Consider the following 18,468-nt stretch of genomic DNA (forward strand, 5'->3'; position numbering starts at 1 on the left):
CGCTAGCAAGACGAAACTTTTGACATCAACGTTGTCTATGTAGTCCAAATATTGACAGATCCTTAGGGGTGGGAAAATAAATAATAATATATATGTGAGAGAACAATGGTTGTGCTCGCCGAAAGCGTGAGCACACCCAATTAAACAACATGAACCTCAAAAGTGCAAGAGTGTACCTGTAGGAAAGCAAGCAACAAAGTACATACACACACATGCCACCCTCCTTTGTTAGTGTCCCCTCACAATCACTCCCACACACCATGGTGTCAACAGTCTTATAGTCTACCTCAAGGTTCTTTTTGTGTAACTGTATTGTCCTCCTCTCTCCCCTGTGGATATCTACAGGAAGCCCTCAAGGTTTGGAACATTTTACTATACACAGATGTTCTTATCTCTTCTCAGCCACCTTCTGCTGTCGTTCCTCCACACACCCTATGCCCCGCAAACCCCCTCTAACTATTCTTTCAGCAACTGTGTTGGGACCTCAGCATCAGAATCCTGCAACTTCCCCCCTCGTGCGCCAATTACCTCTCTCCCCTTCCTTCCCTTCATCCTCCCTCACTCCTCCCTCACTTATCCCTCCTCCTCCCTCCATCACACAGTCTAACTACCACCTCAGGACGTTTCCAGCGGTCTGCTCTGGAGTTCTCTTGCTCTCTAACTGTCCACAGCTTTCTGTCCTAGTCACCTGTTCACCTCTCTGTTCAACTCTCTTAGGGATGCCGAGCTGACCTCACAGCACCATGTCCTGCTCTCTCTCTCTTTCTTCCAGTCCCTCTGCTCTCTCCCCCTCCCCGTTCACAGCAAATTTGGAGGGACCATGCTGGTCCTCTAAACTCCACATCAGCATCTGCAATTTTGTCTTGAACAAAGATAGACCCAACCTCCAACATCTGTGATCATAACTCACTGGACTTTCCTGTAATAGGGAAAGTTCCCCCAAATCAACCTCCTATCTGATCTTACACACAGACAGTGACTTTATGCCTGACAGGTCACATGGTCATGAAACCCATCTAAAATAACTGAAATTGGGCTAATCAGATAGGAGGTTCTAGTTTTGGGTGGACTAACCCTCTAGCCCTGTCACTTCAAACCCACCATGCTTTACTGGTACACATGTTCGAAGGAACCTTCTGTTACTGCCTGTAAAACCTTCTATGTGAGGTTGGGGAGTGATATATTACCCCACTGCCTGGGGGCGTTTGCTGTTAGAGTGATAACTGTCCTCCTTTCGCCCCCCACTAGGACCACCCACGGGCTGAGTATGAGTTCTGTGTCATGCAGAAGTCTCTGAGGAAAGAACATCAAACACAGAAGGTACATGCCTCTTGTTCACACTTCCTGAATGATCTTTTTCATCTCATATTGCTAATCCTCTCAATTGCTGCTGCATGCTTCAAGGTAAACTCCTAATGGATTATCCTTTTGTTTGTCAGTTGAGACCTCACAATATGCACATTTTTACTCTTTTTAGATTTACAATTGTTGTTTCCTGGATGGAAGTTGATATAAAATGACTCCAAGCTATGGTTTGATTCAGTGACACAACTAGATTGTTGTTGTTGTTTGAGGTTGTTTATCTCTGTGACCTGGTTACCGTTTGGGTGCGTTGGGTTGCTGACGTGTCCTGCTGTCGTGTAGAAGTCCTGTGAGGTAGCTGAGGACCCAACAAACAAATGGAAGCAGACAGTTCAGTCTGCCATGGCAGGGCTGAAGCGGGTACTTCACCTGTCCTCCTCTACCTCCCCCCTCCTCCCTCACCTCACTCACTCTCACTCACTCCTTCACTCACACTGACCTGGTCCAGCGAGACCCACCCCACTCCATCTATGCACCCATACGTGAACCCACTCACACAAGCAGACACACACACAAGCCTACAAACATATGCAAACACACCCCCACACATCAACACATACACACAAACACACACACTTACCTCCCCACGTGTAGCAGATCTAAGATTCAGAGCATGTTGCCTCACGTGTATTTGACAAAGCTTCGATTTTGTTTGATTCTTTTTGGTTTTGATCTTCCTGTGTTTGTCCTAACCCTACAGTAATAGCATGTTGTGGCGGTCCTATCTACCGGTAGTGAGATGGAGATGTGGAGTGTTTGTGTAGCTCACTTAGTGACAGCATGAAGGCCTGCTCTGTGAACCTAACATCTGCTGAGAGGTGCTGACCTGACCTGATGGACACTTACTGTACTGTATTTAGAGGTTTTGCTACATAAATAATGAAAAATGAATAACACTGGACAAGAAGGGAATGGAGACATCTCAGCATCCTCTACTCGGTCTGAATAATGCATCACGCAGCTGTTATAACTATGTGATACTTGTGTCAGCCAGCATCCAAAACATCAATCTCCTCCTCCTCTCCTCTCTATGCTGTTGTTATTCTGTCTCTCTACTGGATGGGTGCTGCTCCTCCAGACTGCCCATACTGTATAAACATATTAACTTCACGCTCGTATGTAGCTCTCTCCCTCTTAATATTTCATCCCTCCATTTAGGCAGAGAAGGAGAAGCTAACGTGCAGAGACCGCTTTCCCGCCTACATGACCAACATTGTCATGATGCTTCTAATGGTGGGTCCACCATTCTGTTGGCTTGTCACGCAACAGATATCTTTACTGTATGGCGATCTGACAGTTGGTCTCAGTCAAGCTGTAGTATAATGTATTCATTGTAGCATTTAAATGAATTAAATCAGTCAGTAAGTCAGTCATTTAGTCTTTCTGAAAAGTCAATCCATAAATTAAGTCAAACACTTCCTGCGGTTCCTGCTCCCAGATAGGGGTTACCTTTGCGATCGTGTTCGGAGTGATCCTGTATCGTATCTCCACCACGGCAGCACTTCAGATCAGCCCCAACCCCATCACGCGGTCCAATGTGCGTCTGACCGTCAAGACCACAGCAGCCATCATCAACCTAGTGGTCATCCTCATCCTGGACGAGGTCTACGGAGCTGTCGCCCGCTGGCTCACTGTGCTAGGTAGTCCACTGTTCGCCACTGTGTAGCTCATCCACTATAACATTTGAATTGATGTCTGAATAAGACTTTGTTGTTTTCAGAGGTTCCAAAAACAGATAAGAGCTTTGAGGAAAGGCTGATCTTCAAAACCTTCATTCTGAAGTTTGTCAACGCCTTCACCCCAATCATATACATTGCTTTCTTCAGAGGCAGGTCAGTGGTTCAACCAGAATAATATTCAAATACTTCCAACCCTACAGAATATTCCCAACACTCAAGTACAAACTAACTACCAGCTCCTACATACCTACTGAGATATTTTTGCGATTAATGGTCAACAAAAATTATATTAAACTTCAAATGCATGTCCCTGACTCCTCTTGTGCTCTGTTCCCATAGGCTGGTTGGTCGCCCTGGGAGTTACCTTTATGTGTTTGAATCTTACCGTATGGAGGAGGTGAGCTACATACATCCTCCTCTCCTCTAAATGGTCCTCTCCACTCAGATGGCTGACACACAATTCTAAAACTCTTGTTTATGAGGAAACCAGATGTAAGAATAAACATTCAGTCGAGACCAAAGAAAAATAGCCATTAATTATTTGTCATTGATATATAATAGATTTCATTTCATTGTGTAAGAACTTAGCTGGCTATCATGTTTATTAATCATGCCATAAGCAAGCAAATCGACCAAAATTATAGCAAGAGACAGGCCCAGGGAGTTTTTAGGCGATCTTGAGGGTGGATCAATACTTTTTTGCCTCTGTCAACATTCAATTGACCATATTCGGTGTCAAACTGTTGTGGAACATCTTCGGTCGCTCCGATTTAAGAACAGGAAGGCTAGCGGAATTCCGCAGATTTCCGCAGATTTTCAGTCTGAATAACCGCAGAAAATGTGAACAAATCTGCGTATTACGTTTGGGCCTGGTTAAGAGTAGAAAATATTATATTGGTAAAGAAATTACCACAATCTGAAAGGTTGGTAGGATGTGTCTATTGCAAATAATCTTGGCCTAAAATCAGGATCCAAATCCAATAATCTAGTTTTTATGCCGTGAAGTTATAGTAGTTAATGTTAGTTAGTAGTAGTTATATAGTAATTAGTAATGAGTGATAAATATAGTAGCAGTCTGGTAACTTGTGTTCTGTCCCTCAGTGTGCTCACGGAGGCTGTCTGATGGAGCTGTGTATTCAGCTCAGTATCACCATGTTGGGAAAACAGCTCATACAGAACAATTTGTTTGAGATCGGCATCCCGTGAGTCATTGCATGCGCACACACACACACCATTCCTAAATCAAGAGTGTATTGTCTTGTGTGTAACTGTGTTTCTGTGTGTGTGTGTGTGTGTGTGTGTGTGTGTGTGTGTGTCGACAGCAAGCTGAAGAAGCTGATCAGGTACATCAAGTCCAAAAGGACAGCCTTTCAGGAGGAGGAGAGGGAGACGAGGCTGCAACGCTATGAGACAGACAACTTCCTGGAGCCCTTTGCTGGCCTCACCCCGGAGTACATGGAGATGCGTGAGTCTGGGATACCAACAATGGAGTAAAGAAGAGCAGAATACAACATACTATAGTAGAGTAGAGTACACTAGGGTACAGGGCTCCAGGCCCTGCCGTGCCCTGGTCTAACCTGGCCTGGTCTAGTTTGGTCTAGTGTGATCTGGGCTGGGCTAGACCCACCTCAAGTGTCAGGAAAACCCCTGGGTCTTTGTTGCCCGCTGGCCAGTTTTAGCCTGGCACATATTTAACCACTCTGCCATGGCAACCCCAAGGGAGGTGGGTCAGGAATAGCAGGCTTAGCAGGACACAGTGAGACGAGCCGGGCTGGCACACCACACTCATACAGCCTCAACGCTAAATGCTATCACAAATCTGTGGTAGTAAAAATAGTGTTGCGTTGGTTGAGAGTGTTATATCCTTATAGATTAATCTGAAGCTCCTGTCATCCACAGACTGGTGCTGTGGAACCTTCAATGTAGTACCTGGGCCTGACGGGAGCTGTTAGGAAGCAGACCTGGGTTTACTGTAATATTAGTCAACTACTTGAAGTAATCGATTGCTTTGAAAGTATTTAAGTAATGCAGGTTAATACTTGATTAGGCTCACATTTGGCATTAATGGATCTGGTCTGCTGATTCCATTGCTGTCAAATCAAACACACCCCATTATATGACAGTCCTCGTAATTGACCTGTTTGTTAGGAAGTATTGAGACTCACAGAGAAATAGACCGGAACTGTCTTAAAACCAACCTTAAGATTGACCAGTCTGCATGGCAGGGGAGAGCATGAGAAAACACCTGTTAAATAGTCAACATTCTCATTGGCCAAAGCTTTGAAGTAACCTTTTAAACGGCACAGTTTTTAAACAGGAAGTGACTCAACAGAAGTTGTGGAAACCGAGCTGAGAGGAGTCTCTGGTGAGAATTGGAAGGTCTGTTTCTGTTGGCTGACCTGTTGTTAATTGTCATGCTCAGAACTGTCACTAAGATCTAAGATCTAACCCCCAACTGGCCATCGTGAGAGAGCCCTAAGATTCCTTTCATGTTCTGTTTTTTTTTCTCAAAAACTGGAGTCAATTAGTTCAAAGGCCTAGCAGATTCCTGTGTCCCAGGCTCTGATGTTGGAGGCCCCCGACCATGGGCTGTAAGAAGTGCTGTAATTGATTCCTGAGTCACAGTGAGATGACCTTTACATTGTATTGACTCCTGCCATTAGACCTCAGCTGGCGGGCCAACTGGTAAATGTCAACGTCACCAGCAGTTAATGAACGTGAAACCGAAAGGAGTCATTTATTTTCTTCCAATTAGGACCTGTGTCTTTTGAAGCAATTTGAAACTCACAGGTGCTTAAACATTCAGTATGTTATGGCTTGTGTATCTCCGAGGCTTTGAGGAAGATAATATATACAGGACGGAGAATGGGGGTTCAAATTATTTTAAACTCAACTCCTCTCGGTTATAACGCCTGTGTGGCTGAACGCCCTGAGAGCATCTGTTAAATAACCTATTCTGATCTGATGACCGGTGAGGGAATTCATGATTTCACATGAATTCACGTGAGGGAAGACTAAAGTATTGACAGTAAAAAACCTAGATGAATGTGCTCTACATACTGTAATATTGGACAAGTAGCTAATTGAAGAGATCACTTTCCTCTTGTGTTCTCTGGACACTCATTTGATCTAGTCTTCTGCAGTGTTTTACAGTTTGTTTTGTCTGGCACGTGTCGGTGCCAATTTCACCATCAGGCTTTTTATGTGGATCTCTCATCCATCTTCAGGTCTTTAGTTTACTCTGCTGGGCTCTCTTTCACTCTATTCAACCTTTTCTCCTGTCCTGACCTCTTTGCTCCTTTCCTCTCCTCTCTTCAAGGAGGAATGTAAAGACTTTGGTCCATTGTTACACCACAATACCCTTTTGGTATTGGCTATCTAGAAAGCAGCAGTGTATTGTTCAACAATTTTGGCATATCATCCTTATAATGTTGCCCAGCTAAACTGTTGGAATCAACCTCTCAACATACATTACTTTTCACACCCAAGCCCCACAGTTATTTTAGGACTTGTAAATGTTTCACAGAACTCTGCACATTGCTCTACATTTACATTTACATTTATTCATTTAGCAGACGCTTTTATCCAAAGCGACTTCCAAGAGAGAGCTTTACAAAGTGCATAGGTCACTGATCATAACAACAAGATAGCCACAAAAACATTGCAAGTAGCCAAAACATGAAGCACACATTATGAACAACCAAAGTAAGTGCCAAAGGGAAGAACCATAAGAGCATGTAGTTAAACAAGTTACAATTAAACAACATGAACCGCTATAAGTGCAAGTGTACCTGTGGAAAAAACAAGCAACAATAATAAAAACAATATATCACAGCGAGTACAATTTTTTTTAATCAGTTACCACTAACCACAAGAGCAACAAGTCTCTAAGCAAGAGTCATTGTGATCCTTGAGGAAACTAACATTGGGTTAAGCGAACCATTCCTAAGTACCGTTGTACTCCCGGAACAAGTGCGTCTTGAGCCTTTTCTTGAAGGTGGAGAGACAGTCAGTGTCTCTGATGGAGGTGGGGAGTTGATTCCACCACTGCTCTAGTGTTGGATTTCTTGTAGTGGAGCTTTATTTGAAGGAGCACCTGCTGTTTTAACACAACCGTGTGTGTGTGTGTGTGTGTGTGTGTGTGTGTGTGTGTGTGTGTGTGTGTGTGTGTCTGTGTGTCTGTGTGTGTGTCTGTGTTTGACGATGCATGGCCTAAGCACATACCCTTGCCACCTCCTCCCCTTACTGTTTTACTGTTCCTTCTCTCATCTCACCCTCTCCTTCCCTCCCCTGTCTTGTCTCTATCCCCCCTCTTCCCTTATTTCTTTTGTATCCCTCTTTCCCTTCCCTGTCTTGCCCCCCCCCCCCCCCCCCCCCCCACACACACACACACACACAAACACACACACACATTTCCAGGCTATTCGAGCTGCAAGGCTCAGTAAATAAACCCTCTGTCCACTCAAACTCACTCACTTTAATATTATATTTAATATCTGTCTGCTTCAGATACTTCTTTAAAACGGGAAGCAATTGCGGGGCGTTTGCGGACCTGTGCAAAAACCATATTTGGTTGTTTTAGGTTTTTTTGGGGGCAATTTAGGCTACTTTGTTGCCTAGCAGATGCCACGTCGTTAAGGTCAATGGCTACATCTCCAAGGCAACCGCTTGTTGCTAGGTCCGTAAAAACGTTTATTTACCTCTGCGAACTTTCAGGAGGTATATAAACGGATTTATTAACTTTAGAAAACGTCTTCTGGACCAATAGGAACAGCGTATTGGTCCAATTATTACACTAGTATATAAGAAACATTTTTATTTGGTGTATTTATACTTTTACCACCTGAGACAGACTGCCTTGTGTACATGACGAGGAGGTACAGTGACAGTGGATCAGATAGCATCATCCAGACCAGTGTTTGCTCTTCTTGGGGTGGAGGTTGGGATCAGGCCTGGAGGTTTTCTGGTCCCATGTACTAGAAATGGAAAACAGAAATGGCTTTAAATTAGTAGGCATAATCTCTGGCCATTTTAGCAGCTGTGTGTGTACAGGGGAACTACTGAGGGGTAGAGAAGTGCATTCTATACACTGGTGTGTGTATGTGTTCACACGTTACTGTCTTCTTGTTCTGCAGTGATCCAGTTTGGCTTTGTGACTCTGTTTGTGGCGTCCTTCCCTCTCGCGCCTCTCTTCGCTCTGCTCAACAACATCATCGAGATCCGCCTCGACGCCAAGAAGTTTGTGGCCGAGTTGAGGAGACCGGTAGCGGCCCGGGCCAAAGACATTGGTGAGCATAAGTCAGCAGAACTTCAGGACTGAGTGATCAGAGCAAAGTTATAGAATTATAGTGTGGTATGTAGAAACATTCTTTTTTTGGAGTATAAAATGTATCCCTTAAACGTCTTGATTTCCCTCAGGAGTTAGCTGACCTGTTTATGTAAAAAAATGTTTATGTAAAAATACTTCAAAACTAAATTTTGAAGTATTTTCAGTCTGATGGATTTCAAATTTGAAAGACATTGTCTTTGTGACATTGTCCTCATTGCTCATGCCCTGATGTTGGTGAGCACTGTTGCCTGGCTGTGGTGTACAGGTGTTCAGGGATTTCTTCTGTGATTGCAGGTATATGGTACAACATCCTCAGAGGGGTGGCCAAAGTAGCCGTCATCATTAACGTAAGTTCATTATTGAAATCCCCATCATGCATTTGTGGTGGAGATAACCGACACAGTGATGGGGGCGTAGTTTTTCTGTAGCTCCTACATTTTGCTACATACTTCTGATCTAGATAGGGGGGAATGAAATGTTCTGCCAAAAAGGCCCAGTGCTTCATTCCTCCTTTCCAAGTCTGTCTACAATAACAAGTCTGGCTAAAATCCTGTGTTCTGCTGGCAACTTCAGACTTAGTGCTTTACTGTTCATTTATGTCACAACTTGGGGGGGAGCAAGTGGGGGGCACTTGTAAAACCACATAATTAGCCTCTAAGATGGTTCCCCCTGTGAAACCCCAAGCCTTCAGTGAAAAGCCAGCCATACTTGGTCAAAAGGAGCGTTGCACATGCCTATAAATTCCACAAAATAATCTCACATCCTGTCCTGTCTTCCCTGGAATGAGAGATTCCCATCTTGATCCTGATTTAAGACAAAAGGAGGTATTTCTTCCATCTATATGAAGCTACAGAAGATCCTTTAGTAGATTTAGTCATTGCCCTAATACACATATGTTACCCCTTTTCCACCGACGCGTTTTAATCTCGAACCAATTCTTTCTGTGGCGGCCTGGGGAAACCCTTCACATGATGAAAATTTGACTTTCTGGGTATTATACATATTTGGAAACTGCAAATTCTCCTGAATACAAATCTGTTTAAATCGCTCAGATATCTTTATCACAACTGAAGTTACATAATTTTCAAGTCAAAGTGATAAGGGAGAAAACTGCATTCAAAGATTCCACTCCACTTTCATTCTAGTTTATTGTGGCGAATATGGAAAGGAAATCCTTTTGTTCGTAATGACGTTGTGAATGTCAGTTTAACTATAGGCTACATTAATAACTTCTCAGAAAGTTCTTTTTAAGTTTAACAGCCTGACTTCATTGATCAGTTGTTTGGGGCTGCTGCAGCACTCAAAAGAGCAGGCAAACTGAGCATTTGATTTGACATGGCTTGAAAATCTTTCTAGCTGACATGTCCAAAAACCGTTGAAATTAACTGTTTTTCATAAGTAATCATATACTTTTTGTACATTTCAATGAAGTTTAGGGTGTTACCTATACAAAACATCAAAAATCTCAATTTTGACAGAAAACGATTTTCTTTTATGGCTTATAGCCACCAATGAGCGGCCGCGACATCCGACGGGTTTCCGCAGGCCGCCACACGTGTTGGAGCCAGAGTGTGCAAGCTACATTCTCCCTTTGTCTTCTAACCTCTCTCCTCCCATGTCTGATGCTGTGATTGAGACTTGTTTACCCTCCTCACCTTCCCCTTTCCTCTCCTCTCCCCCCCTCTGTTCCCTCCCCTTCTTCTTCTCTCCTCTCCCTTCCCCTCTCTTTTCTTACACCCCCTCTCCTCCACTCTTTTCCCCCTTTCCTTTCCTCTCCTCTCCCTTCTCCTTTCCTCCCTCCTCACTCTACTTTTCTCTCCTCTCCCCCTTCCTCTCCTCTCCCTTGCCTTCCCCTTTCCTCTCCCCCCTACTCTACTCTTCTCTCCACCCCTCCTTTGCTCTCCCCTCTTCTGCTCATTTCTCCCCTGCAGGCATTTGTGATCTCATTCACCTCAGACTTCATCCCTAGGCTGGTGTACCAGTATATGTACAGTCCAGATGGCTCCATGCATGGGTTCGTAAACCACACACTCTCCTACTTCAACGTCAGCCACTTCCAGGAAGGCAAGGAGCCCAGTGACCCAGAGAATCACCAAGTGTATATCTGCAGGTGAGACACATCATATCACCATGACAACCAAGACCCCAATTCAGGGGTAGATTACCGTATTTTTCGGAAATAAAACCACGCCTTGTTTCCCGATTTTACAGTTTTCTTGTGGTTGTACGGCTTATATTTCGAAGCGGCGTATAGCCCGATTTTAGAACAAAAAAGTGACTTTGTCCCAAGATTTCTACAGACCGTGCAGCTAATAGGGGTTATGCGGAGAATACTGAAGTGTTTTCCGCATAACCCCTATTTAATGCTCAACACTGGAACGGGGGCTTATTGAAAGAGGAATTATTTACTGTGTCGTCTCAGTTACACTATCAGGGCTTGGAAATACAGTGACTTGCTAAAGTAAGCAAATGTCTAGTAGAAAATAACATTTCATAATAATTTCAGGAAATCAAACAGCTGTGAGACCCAGTGAAATATTATATAGGCTACAGCTAGCAAACCAACATTAGCTAGCATCGCTAGACTAACTACATTGGCTAATTCAACTTCGGTAGGCTATCCTCAGGATTTGCAAGCTAGCTACACTTATACTATATCTAAAATATTTTTTTTGACATAACAATGAATTTTGCCACGCATGGACATAGGCTACTATCCACAACTTAAGTGTGTTACACAGTGTCGGCTGCCCTGCATATCAAAAAACAGACTAGGCCTATATAAAAAAAAATATGTAGGCTATATAGACTATAAAAAACAAGGAAAACACATTGAGAGCCCCAAGTTTCAACTGCCAGGTAAAGGAATTCCGTAATGTAGGCAAAGTAACAGATCTTCATCCACTTCCATGGGCTAAATAGTCTAAAAATCCCTGAATCTGGCAACAATGCCTTTTGGGTATCTTACGTGCCTTTAACGCCATAACGCCCTTATTGAACTTGCACATTTCAAAAATGCTAATCATTACGTTCTGCTAGATGACGGTAGAGACATGAAAATATGTAGCCTAAGCGGTGCTAAAAAGCGCAGGAATAAACTGTTGTCTGAACAAGCTCGAGCAAAACACTAAAAGCTATTATCAACATCTTTACAGAAACACTACCGCAGGTAGCTAGCAGCAGCACGTCTTCACCAGCAACCAACAATAAATATACTTGCTTAGCCTACTTATTGGCAAGAATAAATGTTTTCCTTTCCTCCAATAGTTGTGTGTTATTTCTAGTGGTGGGCATAGATTAATTCTTTTAATCTAGATTAATCTCAATGTAATCTTGGCGTTAATCTAGATTAATCTAGATTAAAATGGCTCATTTGAATTCCGCCGAAGGCATTCAGAATATGTGTGCTACCCAAATAATGACTAAAAGTAAGTCTTTGAAAACGGGTTTCTCAAGAAAGGTGGCTCATTAGACCAGGAGCTCATCTCCTGTTTCCAAAATGCATCACAAACTGCTTGAGAAAGCTGTTCTACTATGATAATTGGTGATGAAAATAAATTATGTTCAATAAGATGTACTTGTGTTTATTAACTGTTTATTAGATTAGTTAGCTTGGCTGATAGAGCTGTGCTGACGGGCTTGCCTCGGTTGCACTCAAACATCGTAGTTTGACGACGACTCTTCCCCTGCGCTACATCAGTGCTTGGCCCGGCATCTTCCACATTAGCTAAGGGATGCTTTGCGTTTAGGTGGTATTTGAGAGTGGAAGAACTCCTACAGTAAACTAATTCCGCATAGCACAAGGTGCAAACAACCTTAGTCTTGTCGAGGTTTCCATTGGGAAGCTTCTTAAAAATAAATTTTCCCTGAAGCAAACCAGGCGGCTTCATAGCTGCATCCATGTTAGCACGTTTGATGTGATAATTTCATACACAAGGCATACACACAGGTTCGAAGACTCGTTCTCGCCCCCTACAGTGCAATTCGGCTAGGTATACATCCACGCTAAAATATCAAGGTGAAAGTCATCATAGCTTGCGTAGTATAGATCCAGCTCCAAACCCAACTTTGAGAATAGATTAACGGCGATATTTTTTTTATCGCCGATAAGAGTCGCAGCGCGTTAACGCCGATAACGGCCCACCACTAGTTATTTCACAGTGGCGATGCTATCCTTGGTGCTGAATTATCAGAAGGCTAGCGCTGTCTTTGGTTTTGAACAATGACAAATGTGTGGCGGCCTGCGGAAACCCTTCACATCGTGAACATTTGGGTCTTTCTGGGTATTAGCCTATACATATTTGGAAACTACAAACTCTCCTGAATACAAATCTGTTCAAAACTCAAAAGAGCAGGCAAACTGAGCATTTGATTTGAAATGGCTTGGAAATCTTGCTATCTGACATGTCCAAAAACCGTTGAAATTAACCGTTTTTCATAAGTAATTATATACTTTTTGTAGATTACAATGAAGGTTAGGGTGTTAACTATAGAAAACATCAAAAATCTCAATGTTGACAGAACACGATTTTCGATATTTTATGGCTTATAGCCTATAGCCAACAATGAGCTGCCGCGACATCCGACGGGTTTCCGCAGGAAGCCACACAAATAGGCTGCTGTTGTGCTTTTGTTATTTTTAAACTTTTTTATTTCTCTCTCACATTGGGTACAGTTTATATTTAAAGGTAGACAGCAATGAATAAGATAAGATGGAGATACATTTTGAGTGGATTTAAGGGAGGGGCTTAAAGCTCCGACTTTGTGGGGGGGGGCCTCTGCAAAGTCCTGGCCGCCACTGGTATTACAGCATGCTGTAAGATCGCTTATAGCCTACTCGTGCATTGCTTGGTATCATTTTTCCCGTACCAAGTGCGACATATATTTCAGTGCGGGTTAAAATCCGATTTACAAACACAAAGTTCCCATTCTGGTGGGGTGCGGTTTATAGAAAATGCGGCTTGTTTTCCGAGAAATACGTTACTACCATCACACCTGGGTCTCTCTTACACCCATGTGACCACCACTAGACCAACAGGACATCCTTGTTTTTTGGGGAATATTTCAAATAGATGAACTGACATTAATTTTAAAGGATATTGGAATAGTACATGTAACAGGTTTATTGTCAAATTACATAATTATAATTATTTTCAAGGACATCCTTTATTTTCACGTTTCCGTAACAGTGCAGCCAAGTAGACTGGAGAATACAGGATATGAAATAGAACACCCTAACCTGTAGTATTTCATGTGTTTGATGCTGTTCAGGTATAAAGACTACAGAGACCCCCCATGGTCCTCCACACCTTATGAGATCTCCAAAGAGTTCTGGGCCGTGTTGGCAGTCAGACTGGCTTTCGTCATCGTCTTCCAGGTAAGCTGGGGGAGGGAGGGTCCCTAATGACCTGACCACCATGACACAGAACAGCACATTGGTCTACTGGTAGAGTGGAGGCAGGTGAAAGTAAACCCCACTGTCCCTGTATACTCTGTCTTATTAATATGATGCCTCTTCAGTCATTTATTACTGGATACAGCGTTGTTCAGCTATTATAAGATCATCACAGTGTCTCTGCTTGCTGACCCTTCTGTGTTCTGTCTTCAGAACGTGGTGATGTTGATGAGTGACATTGTGGACTGGCTGATACCAGACATCCCCAAGGACATCAGCCTCCAGATCCACAAGGAGAAGATCCTGATGGTGGAGCTCTTCATGAGGGAGGAGCAGGGCAAGATGCAGGTGCTGGAATGCATGACCCCTAGTGGCAGGAAGGACAATGGCAGCAACAACCACAGTCCCCAGCCCCGCCCACGCTCCTTCCCACACAGCAACACTAATAACTTCTAGTGGTTAGCTAGCATGTTAACTTTTTAGCTAGGCAGTTAGTTAGCTTGTTAGCTTAACAGCTTATTAGCTTGACAGCTATCTAGCGTGTTAGCTAGACAGCTAGCTAGCAGAGGTTTCCATCTTAAGCTCTGCGTCCTTATCCTTGTCCAGACATTCCAGTGAATGGGAGAGGTGCTCCAACAGGGGAGTTGAGGGTGATATAGGAGAGCCTGTCCCAGTGCACAATGCCTTTTTTGTCAATAAACTTTTCCATGAGTTACTAACTGCCAAGCTAAGGCCCAGTTTATACATCTTTGCCTTTGAGGTCTATCATCAGGTTTTTCATCAGAGTGGTGGACCATGTTCTAAGCAGGGGGGTGAACAAAAAGAGAGAGAATGGTTGTTTCCACTTTCTTTTGCACAATGTCATTATGAATACTTTTTTAACAATATGTCTGGCATCAAAGGTATTTCTATATGTTGTTTATTCTTCTCTTTAAGAATAGTAAAGAGAGTTCTCTTTATACAGTACATTTTACATGAGACCTTTTTAGTAGCAACTTACAGTCACTGTGCAAATAAACATGTTCAGGCTTATCTTTTTAGTCATTTTTTTAAATCAAGTTTAATGCTTTTAGTCAAGTTTAATGCAAAGTTTTTCTTCATGTAGCTAATTTGTTCTGACAATTTCTTTTTCTTTCTATATGTTTTATGATTTGGGATAAAAACATTTTTTCTCTTGCATCAAATTGATGAAATCATAAAAGGGGATTATAAAAGTTTGTGCATAGAACAAATTATAGATGGTTCTTTATCTTAATGGGTGAAAGTTTTTTTGTATGTCATTGATAGCCTATATGAATGTCCTAATAAATCTACCAAGCCAATTTAGTAAAGTAGCATCAAAACAGCTCCTGTAAATGTCTTTATAGTTGAATAATTGTGTTTTATAGCATCATGGTCTCCAGTATTCTGCACTGATCTAACACTTCCTGGCCAAAGTTTTCAGTGTTTTGCCAAATCCAAATCCACAGACTCAAATCATGTTCATGTTGTCTCATTTCATCCATGTGTTCTTAAACCCATACAATCATAGAAAAGTATTTGCATTAAATAAGTCAGCTGTTTATTGTTGTTTACTCAGCAACACCCTGAGTAATGAGCTCAGAGCGAAGAAATCCATGAAGATTTTCCATGCGAGAAACTAGGCTACAGCCTGACCATGTGAGCCTCCATCTAAGTCTGCCATAACACTTCCAGTGTCTCTCTAAGCTTCCAAGCCAATGAGAATATTATTTCACATAATGGAGTAAAGGAAATTTAAAAGTGTTCTTTTAAACTGTATATTGTTTACACATTAGCTTCTGTTCACTGGATGCTTCAGTTACATTTCTCATTTATACTATCTTCAGAGGACAAGAACTCAGATTCTTTAAAATGTCAAAACTTATGTATTCATAAGTGAACATAATTTCATAGCAGCATATCTTACCATATCAACTATATGTTGTAATTGTTTCGGACATATTCTGCCTATTCTTTTTTGATGTGATGTTGCCTAAAAAATATATAATAATTAAATTGAATGTAAACCATATATTTTGATGTGTAATGACTTTTCTTTTGGAAATAAATGTATAAGTTATAGAAAAAGAGTTATGGATTACACTGGCTATTACACTTACCCTTGCTCAACAAGGGTTTTTCCAACAAATAAAACGAAATCATAGCGTTCTGCTTCTTTGTAATTAACAGGTTTATGTGATACATGTCCTGCCTAAATGTAGCAAAATTATTAAATATATTTTTAAAAAATATGATTGGTAGCATCTAAGAAAACAATGTACCACCCAACATTCTGGTCCATTCTCTCTACAGTTAACTCACAGGTAAGAGTTCCTAAAAAAAGATCCTGGCCTGTCTTTTGTCATAACGGTAAAATTATTTAAAATTCCAAGCAACTGAGTCCAGTTCCTGTAGAGCAAGTTTGCACAGGTTCCAGCAGGGTTCTGGGACAGTTATGGGTGATCTGGTAGCTGTGAGAGTGAGGCTGCCCAGACCTCTGCTGTGACAAATGAGCATGAGGGAACCTTCTGGAGGCAGGGCTCACAGGAAGTACTTCCTCATATAAATAAAGACATACTGCATGTTCCCTGTCTGGGTGACTCTGTCTCCTTGATAGCACTTGCAAAAGCCATAGATGGGAAACTGAGAGATCAGTCTGACTGGGGAATTGTCCTGAAAGATCAAAGAATGTCTTGGTGGATATACCCTGGCAAACTTTAAGTGATTCATTTTTTTATTTAGTCTGTGTTGTACTTCCTTGTGTGAATTGACACATACTTGCACAGAGAAGTCAACTGGCTGTCAAAACAGTCTTAGTTCCAGAGAATTCCATCTGGGCATCTTATCTTGATGGTCAGTCTTGAAACCAACCCTGCTATGTTTACATTGAGCCACTAGATGGCAACATTCATCTTTGTACTGTGCTGTCCTGCAACCTTTCTGCAAGTGGTGATCCATGGGGCTATGGCATTCCATGAGGATTTCACAGTTTATAATTTAAAATAAGCTTTTAATCCAAAGCGTTTTACAGTAACATTTGTCTAGAATCAGATTGTGCATCCCAGTTATTGCACTGCTTGAATCGGTTATACACATCTTGAATATTTCATCAATGCTTTATTATTCTTTCTGTGTCTATTTTCACATACGTTCACATCCTCTAGCCACAAGGGGTCCTCCTTCTCTCCCTCTTCCCACCCAGTCATCCCACCCTGTGTCATCCCACCCTGATGACACAGCATCTCCGAGACCCACACCAGGAGGACAGACATTGGCTGACAATCCCTCTGGGGAACCCACCGTCATTGGCCCCCCGCCACACACACACGCACATACACGTTAGCAAACACAAACCATCATGTCCCTCCCTCTCCCACCACCTCCCACACAATCAGGACCCCCCACTCACTCTTTACATCAGCCAGCAATGCCCAGAAGCGCTCTGGAGTTGTAGCAAGAGAGGGGGAAGCCGCTTGGCGCTGTATGGGGCCTGACCTCCTCAGATAGGGGGAGACAGGCTGCCACGCTGGAGTAAACCCCCACTGGTGCTGCTGGTTGTCTCCTTCCTGGGTGGGCCCCTTGCCCCATGCTGAGTAACCCCCCTCTCTCTCTGTGACCTCCCGTCGTCCACCCAGCAAACCACCTCACCCACAACATAGACAATCCTGGGAGGAGAGGGGGAACTTAGGTACAAGCATCAGCATGTGTGTGGAGTATGTGTGTGTGTGTGAGTGCATGTGTGCGTGTATGTCGGGGGTTCTCCCAGGGAGTTCTGACGCACACAGGGAGATCTTGGAGAGCTCTGCATACGTAGGAAGACACAACAGGGAGGAGGATGCAGGACTCAGGAGGTCTGGTCTGGAGACTCCCAGCAGGGCTCTTAGGGGGGTGGGGTGTTGTCCCGGGGAACACCTCATACGTTTACAAGACACCCAGAGAGCACTTTTACAAGGAACTTAGATTTAGACTATGATTGTTTAACTTTGTTAGAATTGTAAGATTATATTTATTTTGTGAAGATTTGTTTGAAATATTATCTTATTTTGGTATTGGCTGGATGTTTTACATGATTTAATTAATGATTTGAGAATTGTTATATTTTTTATGTAATTTCTGAACTTTATTACTCCATGCAGCTTGTCTGTAATGTCAAGGATAGTTTTAGATTTGGCAATGTGATACGCAGCAAGTGATCACCAAGTACCAAAGTTGTTAGTGGAGGGGATTAAAAGTATACATTTTCAAAGGGTTAAGCTGTCTCCGTACTGTTACCTGCCCATGACCCAAAAATAGATTCAGCCTAGTAACAGTTAACACTAACCAACACCAGTGTTACAGGATGCTTTTGTTCAAATGTGTAACAGTGTTAAAATATATGACCATAACTTTTGTTGTTGCTGTGAAGCACCTTAGGAACCCTTCCCAGAAAGTCTTGTGTTTGTATGTATGAGAGTCCTGACATTCACTGCTCTGCTCATCCATGATGCATTTCTGCCCCCTGGTGGGCATTCCTGGGGATGGATGGCTTGAGGAGTTGACTTTTAGCAGTTTGCCTCAAAATTCATCTTCCTTTTCTCTGGGTTAGATAAGAGTAAGCAGGACAGGAAAATGTTCAGTTAAATGTTGTTAGATTAGTTAGGTTAGATTAGACAGCTCTCTGAGGAGCTCCTAACTGGAGACCCCCCGAGATCTCCACCGGGTAT

The 18,468-nt window shown here is 42.7% G+C and overlaps 1 protein-coding gene across 4 annotated transcripts in view; it reads left to right on the plus strand.

Moving 5' to 3' along the window:
* Window positions 1-15,795, plus strand: part of LOC134021066 (anoctamin-1-like) — a 54,385-nt gene extending 38,590 nt beyond the window's left edge. For 2 of the 4 annotated variants that reach the window (XM_062461520.1, XM_062461521.1), the window contains 13 exons: window positions 1,249-1,320; window positions 1,645-1,722; window positions 2,521-2,595; window positions 2,801-3,002; window positions 3,083-3,194; window positions 3,381-3,438; window positions 4,143-4,243; window positions 4,364-4,506; window positions 8,177-8,329; window positions 8,665-8,717; window positions 10,302-10,480; window positions 13,642-13,747; window positions 13,979-15,795. In XM_062461520.1, the coding sequence (XP_062317504.1) occupies window positions 1,249-1,320; window positions 1,645-1,722; window positions 2,521-2,595; window positions 2,801-3,002; window positions 3,083-3,194; window positions 3,381-3,438; window positions 4,143-4,243; window positions 4,364-4,506; window positions 8,177-8,329; window positions 8,665-8,717; window positions 10,302-10,480; window positions 13,642-13,747; window positions 13,979-14,221 (1,575 nt within the window). In that variant the 3' untranslated portion in view covers window positions 14,222-15,795. The remainder of the gene's footprint in view (window positions 1-1,248; window positions 1,321-1,644; window positions 1,723-2,520; window positions 2,596-2,800; window positions 3,003-3,082; window positions 3,195-3,380; window positions 3,439-4,142; window positions 4,244-4,363; window positions 4,507-8,176; window positions 8,330-8,664; window positions 8,718-10,301; window positions 10,481-13,641; window positions 13,748-13,978) is intronic. The other 2 variants (XM_062461522.1, XM_062461523.1) reach the window with 1 other exon arrangement.
* Window positions 15,796-18,468: the final 2,673 nt, after the last annotated feature.

The sequence above is a fragment of the Osmerus eperlanus genome, chromosome 5, assembly GCF_963692335.1.
Source record: "Osmerus eperlanus chromosome 5, fOsmEpe2.1, whole genome shotgun sequence".
NCBI lineage: Eukaryota > Metazoa > Chordata > Actinopteri > Osmeriformes > Osmeridae > Osmerus > Osmerus eperlanus.